At 40.0% G+C, this 16394-nt stretch overlaps 2 protein-coding genes across 2 annotated transcripts in view; one reads left to right on the forward strand and one right to left on the reverse strand.

Annotated features, from left to right (window-relative positions):
* si:dkey-91m11.5 (BCR activator of RhoGEF and GTPase) overlaps positions 1-11974 on the forward strand; it is a 32171-nt gene extending 20197 nt beyond the window's left edge. Inside the window, exons 10-24 of the mRNA XM_027277487.1 lie at positions 1597-1718; positions 1991-2156; positions 2387-2506; positions 2752-2827; positions 3734-3838; positions 3976-4050; positions 5292-5389; positions 5489-5620; positions 7982-8041; positions 8931-9040; positions 9148-9287; positions 9442-9576; positions 9667-9772; positions 10298-10457; positions 10539-11974. Of these exons, the coding sequence (XP_027133288.1) occupies positions 1597-1718; positions 1991-2156; positions 2387-2506; positions 2752-2827; positions 3734-3838; positions 3976-4050; positions 5292-5389; positions 5489-5620; positions 7982-8041; positions 8931-9040; positions 9148-9287; positions 9442-9576; positions 9667-9772; positions 10298-10457; positions 10539-10628 (1695 nt within the window). The 3' untranslated portion in view covers positions 10629-11974. The remainder of the gene's footprint in view (positions 1-1596; positions 1719-1990; positions 2157-2386; positions 2507-2751; positions 2828-3733; positions 3839-3975; positions 4051-5291; positions 5390-5488; positions 5621-7981; positions 8042-8930; positions 9041-9147; positions 9288-9441; positions 9577-9666; positions 9773-10297; positions 10458-10538) is intronic.
* A 938-nt stretch (positions 11975-12912) lies between these two features.
* LOC113745676 (uncharacterized) lies at positions 12913-15446 on the reverse strand. The gene is made up of 2 exons (XM_027278183.1): positions 15321-15446; positions 12913-14323 (listed from the first exon to the last, which is right to left on the reverse strand). Exons 1-2 carry the CDS (start codon positions 15396-15398, stop codon positions 13025-13027), a joined length of 1377 nt encoding a protein of 458 aa, XP_027133984.1. The 5' UTR covers positions 15399-15446; the 3' UTR covers positions 12913-13024.
* Positions 15447-16394: the final 948 nt, after the last annotated feature.

Here is a 16394-nt window from a genome sequence, read left to right on the forward strand (position 1 = left end):
AATTAGACTTGTCTGGAAGCTGCAATAAAACCGGAGTGTGAGTCATGCTGGTGCTGACTCATCTCAGTCTGTCTGCTTTAGTTGTAAAGGAACTGAAGCATAGAGGAAGTTTGTGACAAATCAGTGCAAACACTGGAGGCGAGCGGCTCTCTGTGTTGCAAACCAGGAAAACCTGTTGATTACCTCCACGCTCACTCCCATCCTTCCTCGCCGCAGTGTCAACTCTGCTTCCCAGAAATGACCTGCAGCTCTCCTTATCAACTTAACTGTCTGACCAGCCTTCTGCACTGGGCGTGTACCCATGCTTCCTGACCCCCCCCCACCCCCACAAACACCTCAGGACTCTGATTCAGATGACCTGACTGAGAACTTCCTCTGCGTTTTCTGGGAACTGCCCACCAGGGTGGGGTATTAAATCAAAGAAAGTTCTTGGCAACATTCTTCTCTGGAAGAAGTCTGGAATCCCACAAGGAGATTGACAGAAAACAAGCCAGCATATGACAATCCATTTAAAATAAGTTGTTGTTGTTGTTGTTGTTCAAGATTAGCTCTTGACTAAATTTGAACCCATTGTTGATGTTTTGGCCGCCTGTAATTACCATAACCGTTGAGACCCATGAGTTTGCTAAGCTTCACCTCCTCTACATGCCTTGCTGTTCAACATCTCATTATTGTGCACAAAAAAATAGATTCCAGTATCAGGAGGGTGTGAGCTCTGTGTATTTACAGCTCTTGTTTTTCTATTGGATTATTGACTATTTGTGGTCACGCTTGTGTCACAAAAAAATAAACGGATGTCACCCTGCCACCTCTATTTGAAACCAGGACAGTAGTGAACACGTTTGAAGGCTTTGCCAACAGCCCTGTAACCAGGCAGAACTCGGCTGGAGTGTGCAGAAAACAGAATAGGAATACCATGCCGCCGTGATTTCCTTGTTTTTGTTGAACTGTGGTTGGTGTGGGATGGCTCATATGGGCCTTGCCGTGTAAACAGCGTCAGGCAGAGGGGGGAATGTAGATGTGTGCTGCTGCAGGAAGAGCTCATGTTATCACATGCATGTCTAACCTCAGGCTGGATCAACCGAGATTAGAGGAGGCTGTGAAGTTAGGATTCATTTCTGGTATTATTCATATGCTATTGGAAATTCTATCGTTTGTGTTAGGGTGTAGGCACGGTGGTGCAAAATGTTAATGTCATTATGCTAACATGCTCACAATGACAAAGTTAACCAGCCATGTTTGCCATGTTCACCATCTTAGCTTAGCGAAATGATCGATGGAGTCACATCGCAAATGTTTTTTTTTATTGTGGTTATTTTGTTTACTTCATCCCACAGCAGTTGCAACACCACAGGCTGTACAGTAATTACAAGCATGTCCAAACATCAGCACAAAATCATTGTTTTTGAACCCCAAATGAAACCATTTTAACCTCTGCATCAATGAGAAACTTAAATTAGATACTATACTTTCAGCAGCTGCAGCTATTTCCTTTTGGTTCACTAAAATAGTTACTTAAAGCTCAGCTGTATTTAACACAAAAGAGTTATATACTACAGAGTGTGATGATTTAATTTCTCATTTCCCCGTTGGAAGAATCGTCAGCTGCTGAGGGATCGCTTCATGGTGGAGCTGGTCGAAGGTTCCAGGAAACTCCGTCACGTCTTCCTCTTCACCGACCTGCTGCTCTGCACCAAGCTGAAGAAACAGGCTGCAGGGTGAGTCTGGGGCGGCGCCTACCCGAGGTTAGAAATGCAGGCCTGTGACCCGGAAGATCCCATGGTTCAACTCTATGTTAGGAAATGAGAATCCAGACAGACATTAAACTTGCTAACTGTTCACTATGACCAGCTAGTGGTGGCAGTGATGGACAAAGGTTATAATTCATTTATCAGATTCTTGAATATCTCGTACTGTTGGTTTCACTTTGCTAAAAGCTGGACAACATTACAGTTACTGCACAAAGAACACACATCTTGTCTTCCAACAGAAAAGGGCAACAGTACGACTGTAAGTGGTACATCCCACTGGCTGATCTGACCTTCCAGACCATCGAGGACTGCGAGTCCAACCCCATCCCTCTCGTCCAGGATGAGGAGATTGATGCCATGAAGATCAAAATATCCCAGATCAAGAATGAGATCCAAAGAGAAAAGGTGTGAATACACAGCTGGTAAACACACCAACACAAAATACAAGGAAAACATGCCAGAATTTAACATCCAGTTTGTGATTTATTAACCTGTGAGTGGAGGAAATGCACGGTAGAAACACCAGGACAATGATAGCTTTGTTCCAAAGTCTGAAGATAAACCACTGTCCAATAAAATGAGGCACTAGACATGTGCTGCTGCAGTACATCAACCCTCTTACTGTTGATCTGCAGAGAACCACCAAAGGACCCAAGGTGATCGAGCGTCTGAGGAAGAAGTTGTCAGAACAGGAGTCTCTGCTACTACTCATGTCGCCCAGTATGGCGTTCAGAGTGGCCAACAGAAATGGAAAGGTGAGTCAGGAGGGTTTTTCAATAATGAATGTTCAAATGTGTGTGAAATTCAGTTTGCTTTGATTGATAAAGATGATTCTTGTATTCCCTGATGTTCTCTTCATGGAATATTGCTGGGAATATCTTAATATATCTGATGAACAGCTTCTTATGTGGTTACTGCTGCCCCCTGCTGTTACTAAGAATGACATTACAGCATGAGAGTGCAATAAACAGACAGTTTATCTTCCCGTAATTTCTTTCAGGGTTTCACATTTCTCATCTCTTCTGACTACGAACGTGCAGAGTGGAGGGAGATCATTCGCAACCAGCAGAAAAAGTGTGAGTTTTCCTGCCACTTTGTAGAAGAGAATAATCTGTAATTTCCCAGCTTGGGATAGACACATTCTCAATATATACAATCTACATCATATACACCTAAACATAATACAGACACAAGTTAAAATATTAAAAGCTGTTTCAAAAAAGGTGTGTTTTTGTCAGGTAGCTCAGTGCAGTCTTGGATTTTCGGTTAGAGAGTCCCAGAGGGAGGATCAGAGGTTGCAGGACCTACTGTATGATGTATATAACTCATTAAATACAGGTCACCTCCAATATGATCAGGGCCTTTATACTCTGACCACTTTATTATATCCTCACAGGTGTCATTATTGTTTACCTGTCTGACATTCTAAATAAAAAACAACATACAAATCAAACAAAACAAAAACTCCAACCAGGTTTAAATTTAAAGCACATGTTTTTATATACTGATGTGATTTTTAATTGGATTTATTAGTTCTATTTTCAGTATAGCAGTGCTAGAAAAGGGATCGATAAAACTGAAAGCTCAGTGTATTCTGTAATATATCATGAAATATACTAATTGATGGATGATAATTACATTTCTCCACCAAATATCTCAGATAACCAATAATCTTTATCAAACCAACTCTTCTGAATTTTGCAACAGTCCCATAAATCATGCGTCACTAAATACAGTTCTCTGATATATTTCTTATGAAATTATATGTATTAACTTTATCTCATCTACAGCAGATTCTGCATGTTATTTCATATTGTATTAAATGAAAATTGATTGTAACGTCGCTCAATTACTGTATTTGGTGAAGTGTGTGACTGACTAGATGATATCATTCAAGACTTTGTTCAATCTTTTTCCATCTTTGGAATATGCGACATTTTATGAACCCCCCCGGTGACTTTATCTTTAATTGTGTCCTGCAGGTTTTAAAAGTTTCTCTCTGACCTCTCTGGAGCTGCAGATGCTCACAAACTCTTGTGTGAAACTCCAGACTGTTCACACGATTCCAATGACCATGAATAAGGAAGGTATGGTTTCCTTTTTTTATTGTAGTTTTTCAGATTTAATATACATTTATATACATATACATACATACATACATACATACATACATACAGTACACAATTCATCTGAACCTTCATAATCTGAACACTGCCTTCCACAGATGATGAATCTTCTGGTTTGTACGGCTTCCTGAATGTCATTGTCCACTCTGCATCTGGGCTGAAACAGAGCTTAAGTAAGTGGTCTATCCTCCTGTTTTTGACTAGAAAACATCGGACTTATACTTCTAGAGGTTGCATGTGGTGTCACATCACCCTCTCCCCTGCCCCTCCCTCTCTCTGGGCTGTGGCTGTCAGCTGTGAGGGCAGCTGCAGGGGAACAAGTGGGATTAGCCACTACGTCTGTAAGCCATCTCAAATATTTCTTTGTCAAATCACTGCCTGTTCAAACTTTACTGCGTGCTCTCTGTAACAAAAGGTAGCCAGGCATTAGTTAGTGGCATGTTTGAACCACTGTCACTAAATACTAAATACTTGTGGCAAAATTGAGTGAGCCATTGTAGCCAACATAGAATTTTAAATAACCAAGATCTATACCTTAAATTACAAATGTAGTGTGATGTGGTCACAATGTAAAAATTCACTTTTAAGTGATCATTCCCAAATTGACTCCATTGACTGAGCCATGACCTTTTGATTGTGTAAACTGAATTTCTTACCACTCCGTGTAGCCAATTATGAGATAATTTTTTGGCATTTGTGGCACCCCGTAGTGGCTGAAGATCCCAGGTCTGCTCCCTAAGGGTGGTTACAATAGCTTATGCCATTTTTTTATTTTTGAGCCTACAAATCTGAACCTAAAAACAGATGTTTAGAAATGTATAATTCTAAAACTGTATTCAAAGTCAAAAATCACATTTTTTTTTTCTGGATCCGTCTAGACGGAGATGCTGACTGATCAAAATTTGTAGTGGAAGTAGCAAAATAAGTGATGTGGACAAAAACACATAATAACTGACCACATGGTGGCGCCACATGTACTATGTTGTAATATCATAACATTTTGACATGAGGCAGCTGTCCATAAAGTATAAATGCTTGTAGTTTTTTTGGATTTCAGCTTTCAAATATTACGTATAATATAGCATTATACATGTTAAATTTTCTATCATACATTTTTATGTTTAAAAAAGATGATATACATGTTAGCATAAAGAAAAATTGTGTGTGTGTGTGTGTGTGTGTGTGTGTGTGTGTGTGTGTGTGTGTGTGTGCTAGCATTGGTGTGGGAAGAGTTGTGAGGCAAATCAAATGTCTAAAGCCCGCACACTAATCACACCACAGAGAGAGTTCTGACAGAGACCTCATACTGTGCATCAAGCAGACATGACCGAACCAGTGAACTGAATTGACTCTTTAGTTTTATTTTCATTGTCATTGAACAGTGATTAAAAAACTTTCTGCTTGTTCCCACTAGACCTTTACTGCTCTCTGGAGGTGGATTCATTTGGCTACTTTGTCAACAAAGCTAAAACTCGTGTGTACAGAGACTCTACAGAGCCCAACTGGAACGAGGTGAGAGTGCAGACCAGAGTGGACAAAGTGAAGGAGCACAGTGTTATGCAATGGGCCGTCACCTTACAGTAACATGCATTTACTCTGTTGTCAATCAAGGAGTTTGAGATTGAACTGGAGGGCTCTCAAACTCTGAGGCTGCTCTGCTATGAGAAGTGCTACAACAAGACCAAGCAGAGCAAAGAGGATGGAGAGAACACAGACAAGATCATGGCCAAAGGACAAATAAAGGTACAAACTCATTTGGGGCGGTATGGGTCAAATGCCTTTTGTGGGTGTTTTAGGGAAATACATAGGAAGATCAGATGGCTACAAGGTGGTTATGTTATCTTTATTTCCCAAAATGTTAAACTATTCCTTTAACGCCAAAGTAAAATACTTCTTTCTCTTCTCTACTTTCTAATTCTGGAAATATATACTAAATATATTCTGGAGAACAGTGGGCCTCTTACACATCATACTGTATCCCATATGGCACCAAAGTAGAAAAATATTTACAGACTGAGTATGCTACAGTCCTTGCTTCTGTGGGGTGAACTTGTTTCCTCTTCTCATTCCGGTACCTCTACAGTGGTGACTTATTAGCACTGCTGACAGCAGTACCTTTTTTGGCTGATCTTGCCCTGTGGGGCCTTTCACTGTTGGAAACAAAAAGTGAAGCATAAAGTTGCTGGTGGGTCACTTTAGCTTTGACCCCACCGTAGGGTGTTGTGACAGAGGGCGGATTAGACTTTGGGGTTGACCAAATGTAGCTGTTGGCATTGCTCCAGAGTACGGCAGAGCGAGAGAGAGGCACAGAGAGCTCTTTGATCAGCCAGTGATGGGATTTCCCTGCTGGACAGATGGGTCAAAACACTGTTCAGCTTTAGAGGAGAGGAGCAGGTGAGTGCTGGCATCCTCAGTCAGATACTTGTCATGTTATTCAGGAGCCAACAGACCCACTTGGCACTTTCAGGTTGATCTGTTGGTGTCTACATCACACAGGCTGATGGTCGAAGCAATGATAATATAACACAACTAATTAGTTTTAAATACTTTATATTAAAAATGGAAAACAGAAAAAAGAAAATAAGTACAGATTATAAAATAAATGTGATATTTTATTTATTTTATTTTAATTTTGCTCATTACAAAATACTTTTGATCAAAGTATTATATTTTATATTTTATTTGGTTAGTCAATTAATTCAGTTAGAGATGTAAAAACTGGAAAATGAATGATTAATATTCTGAAGAAAACCCCAGCGTGACCCTTCAACAACACTGAATAATCTGTATTACCGTTCCATACCCAGGAGAATAAGATTGTATTAATTAAGGCAGGACCTTAGGACCTGTTCTGTGGAAAAATATATAATATAATGAATACTAAATATTGTTTGAGTTATGAGGGAGATGCCTGGTGTTAAAGGTCTCCAGCACTCATTAGTAATTAGCCCGCGAGGATCGTGTTTATGCTACCTGAGATACTAGATTGCCAGGCAGCATTCCTCACAGCTTAACTTAATCCCCCAAATCCATCTGGGAAGTAGAACAACACAGAGGAAAACGTGGTCGGCAGGCTGCCAGGCTTTGTTCCTTTTCTGGTTTCCCACTGGACTGAAACCTTTCGGAGTCTAACAATGCAGAGGCGAGAAGATGACACAGAAAGTCTTGTAAAGGTTCAGCCGGGCTGCATCAGTGAAAATCATCAAGATTCTTTAAGGTGATGGGATCAGTGTGGCTAGTTGCTCAGGGAAGACGGACCTGCTGCTCTTCTTAGTGCTGTGGTTTAGAAAACAGGGCGATCTGTGGAACAGTGCTGGTTTCTTTGTTCACTGTTGGTCAGTGAAAGCAGAATTTTAGAACTGAGAAAAAATGAGTGAGAGCAAAGCGAATGAGGAAGAGAGTGTGGATCAGGCTAACAACGGTCTAGAGGAAGAGGGAGACATGGCTCCAAGGAAACCCCTCAGCAGAGGGGCCCATCTGTGGGACAAGGTCCGCAGCAGTCTGCTCGGACCAAAGGTAAAGATATGGACAGACTGACATGGAATGTTCTTGTAAAGGATGTCTGAAGAACCTGCAATGAAGGACAAACTTATTTTTGCTTTTTCCTTTTTCTTTTTTTTGCTGATATTTAATGCTGTATGTGAGTTCTAGTTCACAGTTCACTGTGTCCTGTTGGGCTTGATCTCTTCTGCTATTTAGAAACCAGCAGTGAACTGCCCGTGTTTCTTTCTTTTGAAATCTTTTTGATAAAAATAATTACATAAAAGAAAATGTGCTCCTACCAAATTTATCTGAAAGAGATTTGATGGTTTCCTGGGTGACAAAATGTCTCATTTCAGATAGCGCTCAGTGGTTACTCTGGCAGTCTTGTATTAGTCAGATGACTAAAATAGATCAGTGGCACGAGTTAAGAGTACTTGACCATATGGAGTGAGGCTGAGTGAGTAAGTGAGCAGGTAATATTTACCTCTACAGAAAGTCAGCTTAACTCTTACTGCAGGTAACAGCATTACACTGCTCACTTTTAGTGCCATAGTGCTCATCTGGCATTATTGTGACTGAAAGTGACACTTAAATAAAACTTTTTATGTTGTTTTTTTTCAGCTGGATCCTCAGACACTGCAAAATAAAGACTGGCAGAGGACGGTCATTGCCATGAATGGGGTACGCTTTTCAACAACGCTGAATTCTTCTAGTTTAGGTGGTAATATAGATATTAGAAAAGTATTAGAAAGCAAATTAACATATGAAATGCTTAAAACCAATGTTCATATTTGTGAAACATTTATTTTAGTTGCAGCTTTGCTGCTTTTAATGTATTCAGACCACATGAGATCATGCCAAGATCAAAAACCATTACAGCCAGACATGTCAAAGGTGTAAATTAACATGGAAACTGTAAAAAAAAAAAAAAACATTTCAGACACAGTTTTAGATTTTTGAAGCCTTTATTCTAGTTTTGAAAACAAAAGCAGGGACTGATTTTTCTAGACCCAGACCATATTAGACCATGCCTAGTTAATTTACACTGGCCAAATCTGACCTACAGTCAGTCCAGTTTAGTGCAGTTTTACTGTTTTATTAGCTAGACCTGTTTTGACAAAAGTTTTAAGCAGTTTTTCAATGTGGCATCTAACACCTTTTAATCATATTAAATATCAAATATCTTCATTACTTAATTTTGGAGGATAACTGCTATTCAGCAGTGACAACACTAAAAACACAGTGATGCATTCAAGTGACACTATGTAACTTTTTAACTTGAAAATCTGAAGTAGCACAAAATAACATATCCATCCTCTCACAAATAAGCAAAGCAGCTACAAAGCACCCTTCTTAAATTGACTACAGTTAAACTAGATTTATTACACTCAGGCTTAATTTGTCTGGCATGAGCAGTAGCGTATGTTAGCTGATGTCAGTTAATGTTGACATTTTTGAGTCAGTTTGCTAACTCGTCTGTACTTCAGCATAAGTTACGTAAGCTAACGTGAACGCGTAGTGGTCTAAAATTACTCACTTTTTTCTTTCTTTCTTTTTTTACTTGTTCCAGATTGAGGTGAAACTTTCCATGAAGTTCACCAGCAGAGAGTTCAGTCTGAAGCGCATGCCGTCACGGAAACAGTCCGGTGTCTTTGGAGTGAAGATCAACGTAGTCACTAAGTGAGTTGATGACGTGTGGACCTAATATGTTTAAAGTATTTATATGATGTGCTGATATGTAAAAAGCCCTTTAAAACTTGTTACTGTGTGATTTGTGTCCTTGGCAGACGAGAGCGCTCCAAGGTTCCCCTCATTGTGAGACAGTGTGTGGAGGAGATTGAGCGCCGAGGGATGGATGAGGTGGGAATCTACAGAGTGTCTGGGGTGGCGACTGACATCCAGGCGCTGAAGGCTGCCTTTGATTCAAGTGAGTTCAGTCTGAATTTAATGTCTTATTTAAACTGATTTGACAAACCCAACTGGGAAAGAAGAGATACCGTACATAAAGACAGAGCTCTACAGAAGAGACTTATAAGCTCTTTGTAAAACTTAGTTACACTGTTGTCTCATCTGCTCCACAGACAATAAGGATGTGTCCGTCATGATGAGGGAGATGGACGTGAACGCCATTGCTGGAACACTGAAGCTGTATTTCCGGGAACTACCGGAGCCTCTTTTCACTGATGAGTTGTACCCCAACTTTGCTGGAGGCATCGGTCAGTCACCACTTCTTTATCAGTGCATCATTTTCAGGAATGCATCAATGCATCAATCCAGTTTGTGACACCAACACTTTTGCCTTGCAGCTCTCTCTGACAGCGTGGCCAAGGAGAGCTGCATGCTCAACCTGTTGCTGTCTCTACCAGAGCCCAATCTGGTGACCTTCCTCTTCCTGCTCGACCACCTGAAAAGGTAAAAGACTGCACAATCCATACGTTATTTGAGCTATTGTGTATTGTGTGGGAGTGTGTATATCTGTTACCCACCTTAAAAAAGTTGTTTACTTTCATCATCATTTGCAAGTGTGATGATAGGTGAGACAAATATGTTAAAACTGACAGAAGGTTTTAGCAGTGATTGTAAAATAGCATAAATATCTATTGTTTAGGATCTATTCAATATTTATTGGTTGAATATTAATAGTTGTAACACTAGTTGTAAATGGTAACTGTCCAACTGATTTGTTATGAATTTTCAAAGTTGTAAACTTTAGCTGGCTGCTGCCGCTAAGGATTGTTAGTCCCAGTCAATTTAAGGAAGTTTAGGAAGAAGGCACAGGAGTGGACCTGTGTGTAAGTTTCTCGGTAGCTGAGCTTTTGAAGAAACTCATCTAAAGTAACAGCTTTACGTGTTTCAGAATGAGTCAAAACTTTCTTTGAAGACTGATAAAGATGTAGTGTTTGGGTGAACATACTGTTTTTGGCTTTGTTCTCACAGGGTGACTGAAAATGAGAGCGTCAACAAGATGTCATTGCACAATCTGGCCACAGTTTTTGGCCCCACTTTGCTTCGGCCGTCTGAAAAAGACAGCAAAATCTCTAACAGCTCACAGCCAATCTCCATGAATGACAGCTGGTCTCTAGAGGTCATGGCTCAGGTAAAGCAAGATGTTAATAAGCGAGATGCCCACATTTGGACTTCTTGTCTGGGTCTAAGCATCTTTTCTGTGTGTCTGTAGGTGCAAGTCCTGCTCTACTTCCTTCAGCTGGAGAGCATTCCAACACCTGACAGCAAACGTCAAAGCCTTCTCTTCTCTACTGAAGTATAACAGGAAAATCACGCACTTAAATTTCCATAAATGTTCTGCTTGATGTGCTGGATGCAGCCGAGCAGCCATGGCTGGCTGTGGTTTACTCTGAGGATGCGTAATGTAGCCACCAGGTGGAACCATCGATACATTGTGAGGTAGAAAACAGCCGCCATGCTCAAAGTCATTTCTCTTGGAGAGCTGTGACGTGAGCATGTGTGTTCTGTTTACTTACAGGCTTACCTGCTGCGTCTGAAAAAACGACAAACCCTATATGATGTATGGACAAAATATATCATTCCTTTTTTAATTTAATTTAAAATTCAAGAAGCATTAACTTACTGTGCTGTCCCGTTCTGTCACTGTGCACATTAGCTCCATATTCACAAAGAGGGAATTCACTTCTGCTGTAGTTGGACTTTGTAAGATTTATTTCTGTGGATGGGTGGTGGGTTAGGGTTAGGGTTAGGGTTAGGATTAGAGTTAACCTCCACCCACCCCCCAAAAAAAAGTTTAACTTGGTTGAAAGCTCACCTGTGCCAATGTTTCCCTGCTGATGTCCATTAGAACATTTCAGTCACCCTAATGTTTACACACGCACTTAATTTTGTACAGATTTTAAAAAGTATGAGACTCAAAACTGTAGTTAACTCACAGCAACATGCAGGCATGTTGACCCGAGCATTTAAAGTGTTTTGTTATCTAGGCTATACCATTTGTATTCAGTTCAAAGGTTCTGCTGGTGGTGCCCGAGCCAACTTTCATGTAGATATGAATCCTTTTTTGGGAGGTGGTGCAAAGAAATGAAAAGCAAATCATTCCAGACAAAGGCAAAGCCTAATTGATACACCTGTGGAATGTATACTGTGCTGTGTATGATTTTAATGTCAGTGGTCTTTTGTCCATATCTCATATGTCCTGTGTCAGCTTCCGTTTGATTTGATTTATTCAGTTAAAGTTGATGTATATGTGTTGCTCTCTGCATTCCTCGTCGTCTACCTATATAGGAAAAAAAAACACACTGCTGTAGAAATGAGAGTACCTAGAGATTATCCAAAATACCAGATGTTCGATTATAGGACCCTTGAAGCACAGAGATTCACTCATATCCAAGTTTTATGGTTTATTAAAAGGTTTATCATCCACATACTTAATATTACTTTCAAAGCCATGTGAAAGTACACTGTGTGCTTGCGTTAATATATTTTCCAAATCGCTTCAAGTATTCAAACACTTGTTAGCACAATCTATAACCCTAAAGGCTTGTGATTTATATAAAATAAGCAATAACTCTTAGTGATCCTTAAGACGAGATATGATTAGTGGGTCTTGTATGTATGATTTATGTAAATAAAACTGTAATATTATTCTTGTAATGTGTCATTTCTTTGTATGAGACGGTACGCACTCACTAAAAGTTCAATCTCTGACATAACTCATGCTTCTTGCTCCCTCTCTTACCAGCATTAGCACCTGTACAAACTTTGTGAGGTCAGCCACTTTCCACCTCCATTGCTGAGCGAGACAAGGCTGCCCCAATCACCTCTGCTATTTTGCTGTCGCCAGTGAGCCTTTAGCGATCCAGCCAGAAGAAAACTTTGAGTGGTTCACTTGTTTATGAGAGAATTGTCCCAATACGCTGCTGACCTTCTCTTGCATGTGTCAGAAACACTCTCTTCTGTCAGTACAATTTTGAGGTTTCTGGAATGATTTGGTAAGTTCTCAGGGTACAAGCTAAATCTCCAAAAGAGTGAGCGTCTTCCCATGAATTCATCTGCCTGCTTGTTTAATTAATTATGATTAAGATAATTGTTTTACCTAAATTCTGGTACCTTTTTCAGCATGACCAGTGTTCATAAGGAAGAACTTATTTTTCAAACTGGATCAAAAAAATATTCTCATTTCTTTGGGTTAACAAACTGGTCCAGCTTCCCAAGGATATGAATTTCTTGGGCCTGCCAACTTTATGCAATATTACTGGACATGTAATATTCAGAAATTCGAATCGCCCAATCATTGCTTGTCAACAACTGAGCCTTTCAAAGATGCTCCATTCATACCCAATAATGATACTATTGCCTGTTACCAGTGAACCTGTGGAATGTGTGTAGTGATTTTAAACATTTCACAGCCTTCACAGTCTTTATTAAGATATTAAATTCAAAATGAATGTAGAGTCTATCATGTGAACACTGAATGTTTTGTCTTTGGACTTATTATGTAAAAAATGTACAGCTCTGACAGCAAAATATTTGAGAAACAAGACATTTAAATTTCAACATTTTTACTGAATCACTTGTGAAACCAGAGAATCCAGAATAAACCCACAATGCCACAGCAGACAACACAAACAAAGAGAGATCAGGACAGGAAATGATGACATGTCCTGGCTGCAATGCATTCTGATGAATATTCACCTAGATGACACAAACCCTGTTTCTGCATCTGAAGGGTGCAGTAAAGGACTTGGAATTGACTTGTTTCAATATGATGCCATTCCTGAAGCAGACAATTTTCAGGCCAAGCTTACATAACAAGTCTCTTCCTGCCAAATTCATTGGGCATTCTGGGCTAATGGAAAACGTGTGGTATAAGCTTGATACACCAAAGTACTCACATTGAACTGGACACAACTCAGTCACTTTACATTCTTTCAGCTGTCCTGAGATGTCAATGTAAGATTTAGTTGTTTGAGATATCTGAAAGGCTTCTGTTGTTGATCGCAATACTGACGTGTCTCCTCCCGTGTCAGCCACCATTTCATAGGTCTTGCCGTGGACTTTGATTTTAAAAATGATCAGTTCTCCAGGCTTGTAACTGAGAAACCTCGATCTTGTGATAAAATTATACAGTCTCTCAGTGGGGGTGATTCTTTCATATTTCCTCAACACTAAGCCATTTTCAGTGCAAGAAATTGTCAGGCCCAGTGCACATAACAAAGGTCTACCTGCCACATTCACTGGGCATTCTGGGTAAATGTAAAATTGTTGCTGCAAGTTTGAAATACCGAAATACTTGCATTCAACTGGACACAATTCAGTCGCTTCACATTTGTTCAATGCTCCTGAGCGTCCGGTGAGATTCCTAGATGCTTGAGACATCTGAAAGGCTTCTGTTGTTGATGTCAGTAATGAATATGTAGCTCCTGTGTCAGCCACCACGTCGAAGGACTTTCCATGGACTGTGATTCGAAAAATTGGATCCATTTCAGGCCTGTAACTAAGAAACGGGCACACTTGTTGCGTGAAGAACCTGCAAATGGTGCCATGTTTTTTTGCTGGTGTCGTCAGGTGATTTTTGAAAGTATCTATAATATACATTTGAACAGACGAGTCCTCTGAACACATTGAAACCAGCAGATTCTCTGCACTGCCACACTTCTTACACAGGTCCCTGAAAATAGCCTTGTCAAGGTCTTTTAAGATTTTTGGGGTGATATATAAAAATTCACCCTGGACTTTGGCCCATGTGCATTCAAACAGATGCTTAATGATGTCATCTTGGTTTCCAGTGGTCCAGTTCACCTTTCCTTTGTTGAATGTCCGCACAACCAGCATCTCAACGAGCATCCTGACAGACATTTTGTTTTTTTCTGTCTGTGATGTTGCATCCTTTGTGCCACGTGTCTCCTTAAATTTTGAGGCAGTCATTGCAGTAGTTGTCAGAGGTACACTTTTCTCAACATTATCCTCTGGTATCTCCTCTGTATGGTAGACCTGAGGGTAACAACACAGCATTTCAGAAAATACAATGATAAAATTACATAAAACATCACAACTTCTGAAAAAACACATGTACCTGTAGCATTGTTCGAGTTCTGGGAATACACAAATACTACCTATTTTGATTTTCAGTCACTGATTAATTAAAATCACAACTACGGTATGAAAATGTTTACACTGTCTTTCCAGGGATGTAATGATGAAACCAGTGCACAAATACAAAATGTTAACAAAGCAAACATTTACAGTATGTGTTACTGTAATTCAGTCAACTGACTGAACTGACTGTTCTCCATGCTGCCTCAAAACAGAGTTCACCTCACATGATTGGAGTTTGAACAGGTGAGAAGTGAAGTGAGACCAATTGTTTGGCATTTTTCAAGTTTTTCTTTCAACAAACAAGGAATGTTCTAAACTCTACGCTGCTGTGATTGGTTGCTTCGCTGTCAGGAAACTTTTGACTCTGGCCATGTGTTAACTAGAATTGTCAGCTACACAGAGTCGATCGTTCTTTCAACCCAGTTTAGATGAGGCCACTTCCACATGATGAAACCCTCCATGACAGCTACAGTAGCTTGGAAAATAGCAACATGGGACAATGTCTTTAGCAGAGGCTGTATTATGTGTTACTGTAGTATCCCACAGTAAACACACTGATCTCGCTGCCAGACGTGTGTGGTGTCTGTAGGGAGGGATAAGCTTGGAAAAAGCCAGGACCACTTAGTGTTGGTGGCAGCTGGATGAGGTTTGCTTTGAAAGTGGATTGGAGAGAGAGGACCTCAGGGTGACTCAGACTGTAACTCATAGATCTTTAGAATTAACGTTTCCCATTCATTAACAACACTCTGATAAACAGTACATTCATAAAATACAGCACCCCATGCTGCCAGTTTTTAAGCTCCTGTAGTTATCATATGCTGAGGCAGAAGCCATTTTGCTATTTGCACAGTTGTTGCACAGAAATGTTGTGTTTTGACCCTCAGGACCTTACCTCTGTCTGTGATCTTCTTGCTCTGTCCATGGTGTATGTTTCTGTATTATGATTGATCATCTTCCTTATTGTTTTCATGTACTGGTCTGATGCACATAGCAGAAATGAAAATGTGTATTCTGACAACTATTCTACAGGTTGTTGACATTCTCTGCAGAATGTCTTTTGGCATTTTACCCGATGTCAGAAATCCAAGGAAATCTAGCTCCATGGCAACTGTTCTTTGGAATCAGGTGGCAGATTCCTTCATGGAAGTCAAACTATTGACCAAAGGTGTCTCCTTTAGATATTAGAAGAAGAAGGAGAATTATATTAAAACTCACAATTTTATTCATAAAGCCTGTTTCCTGTTTTAAACAAATAAAAAGCAAAGCCCAGGAAAAATAAAGGAGAACAGACACTTGTATTGAAACCTGCAAAGCCACCTTCGTGTACTGTTACAACAACATAGAATATTTTTAGCCTCATCCTTTAAATGTGCTTAGATATAGTTCTGAAAGTGCTCCCATGGTACTCCCATTACCCCTGTGTGACTTTTCACACTTCTCCTTTTCCTGGGCACCATCAGGACCTCTTTCTCCATCCATCGCTATCTGGTACACTGCTGCCACTGCCAAGTACAAGGCCAGACTGCAGTGTATCATTTACTCCTCAAAAGAACAGGATGATCTGCCGCCTCACCATGACCTCGACAAATTGCGCCTGACCCTTTGTGACCCATGTCATGCCACAGGAACAATTTTTTCCACTTACAAGAACCCCACTTAGACCCCCTCAAGACTGAGTCTTGTATCCGCACCCCACCCAAGTTAACACACCTGAATATGTTACATTAATGCACATCTCTTGGACTCATTGTACATTGTAAATATTCTTTATACTTCATACTGTGAACTTTGCACAACTGTAGAGCTCTTTGATTTTTTTAAACTATTGTATAAGCTATCTTTTCATTAATTTCATCTTTTCTTTTTTTTATCTTTTCATCTTTATATATATTTTCTCATATTCGCTTTGTGTTATGCACCAGCATCAAATTTCTCGTCTTGTTGTTTAGCATCAGCCCTTCAACAA

This window comes from Larimichthys crocea, chromosome III (genome assembly GCF_000972845.2).
Source record: "Larimichthys crocea isolate SSNF chromosome III, L_crocea_2.0, whole genome shotgun sequence".
Lineage (NCBI taxonomy): Eukaryota > Metazoa > Chordata > Actinopteri > Sciaenidae > Larimichthys > Larimichthys crocea.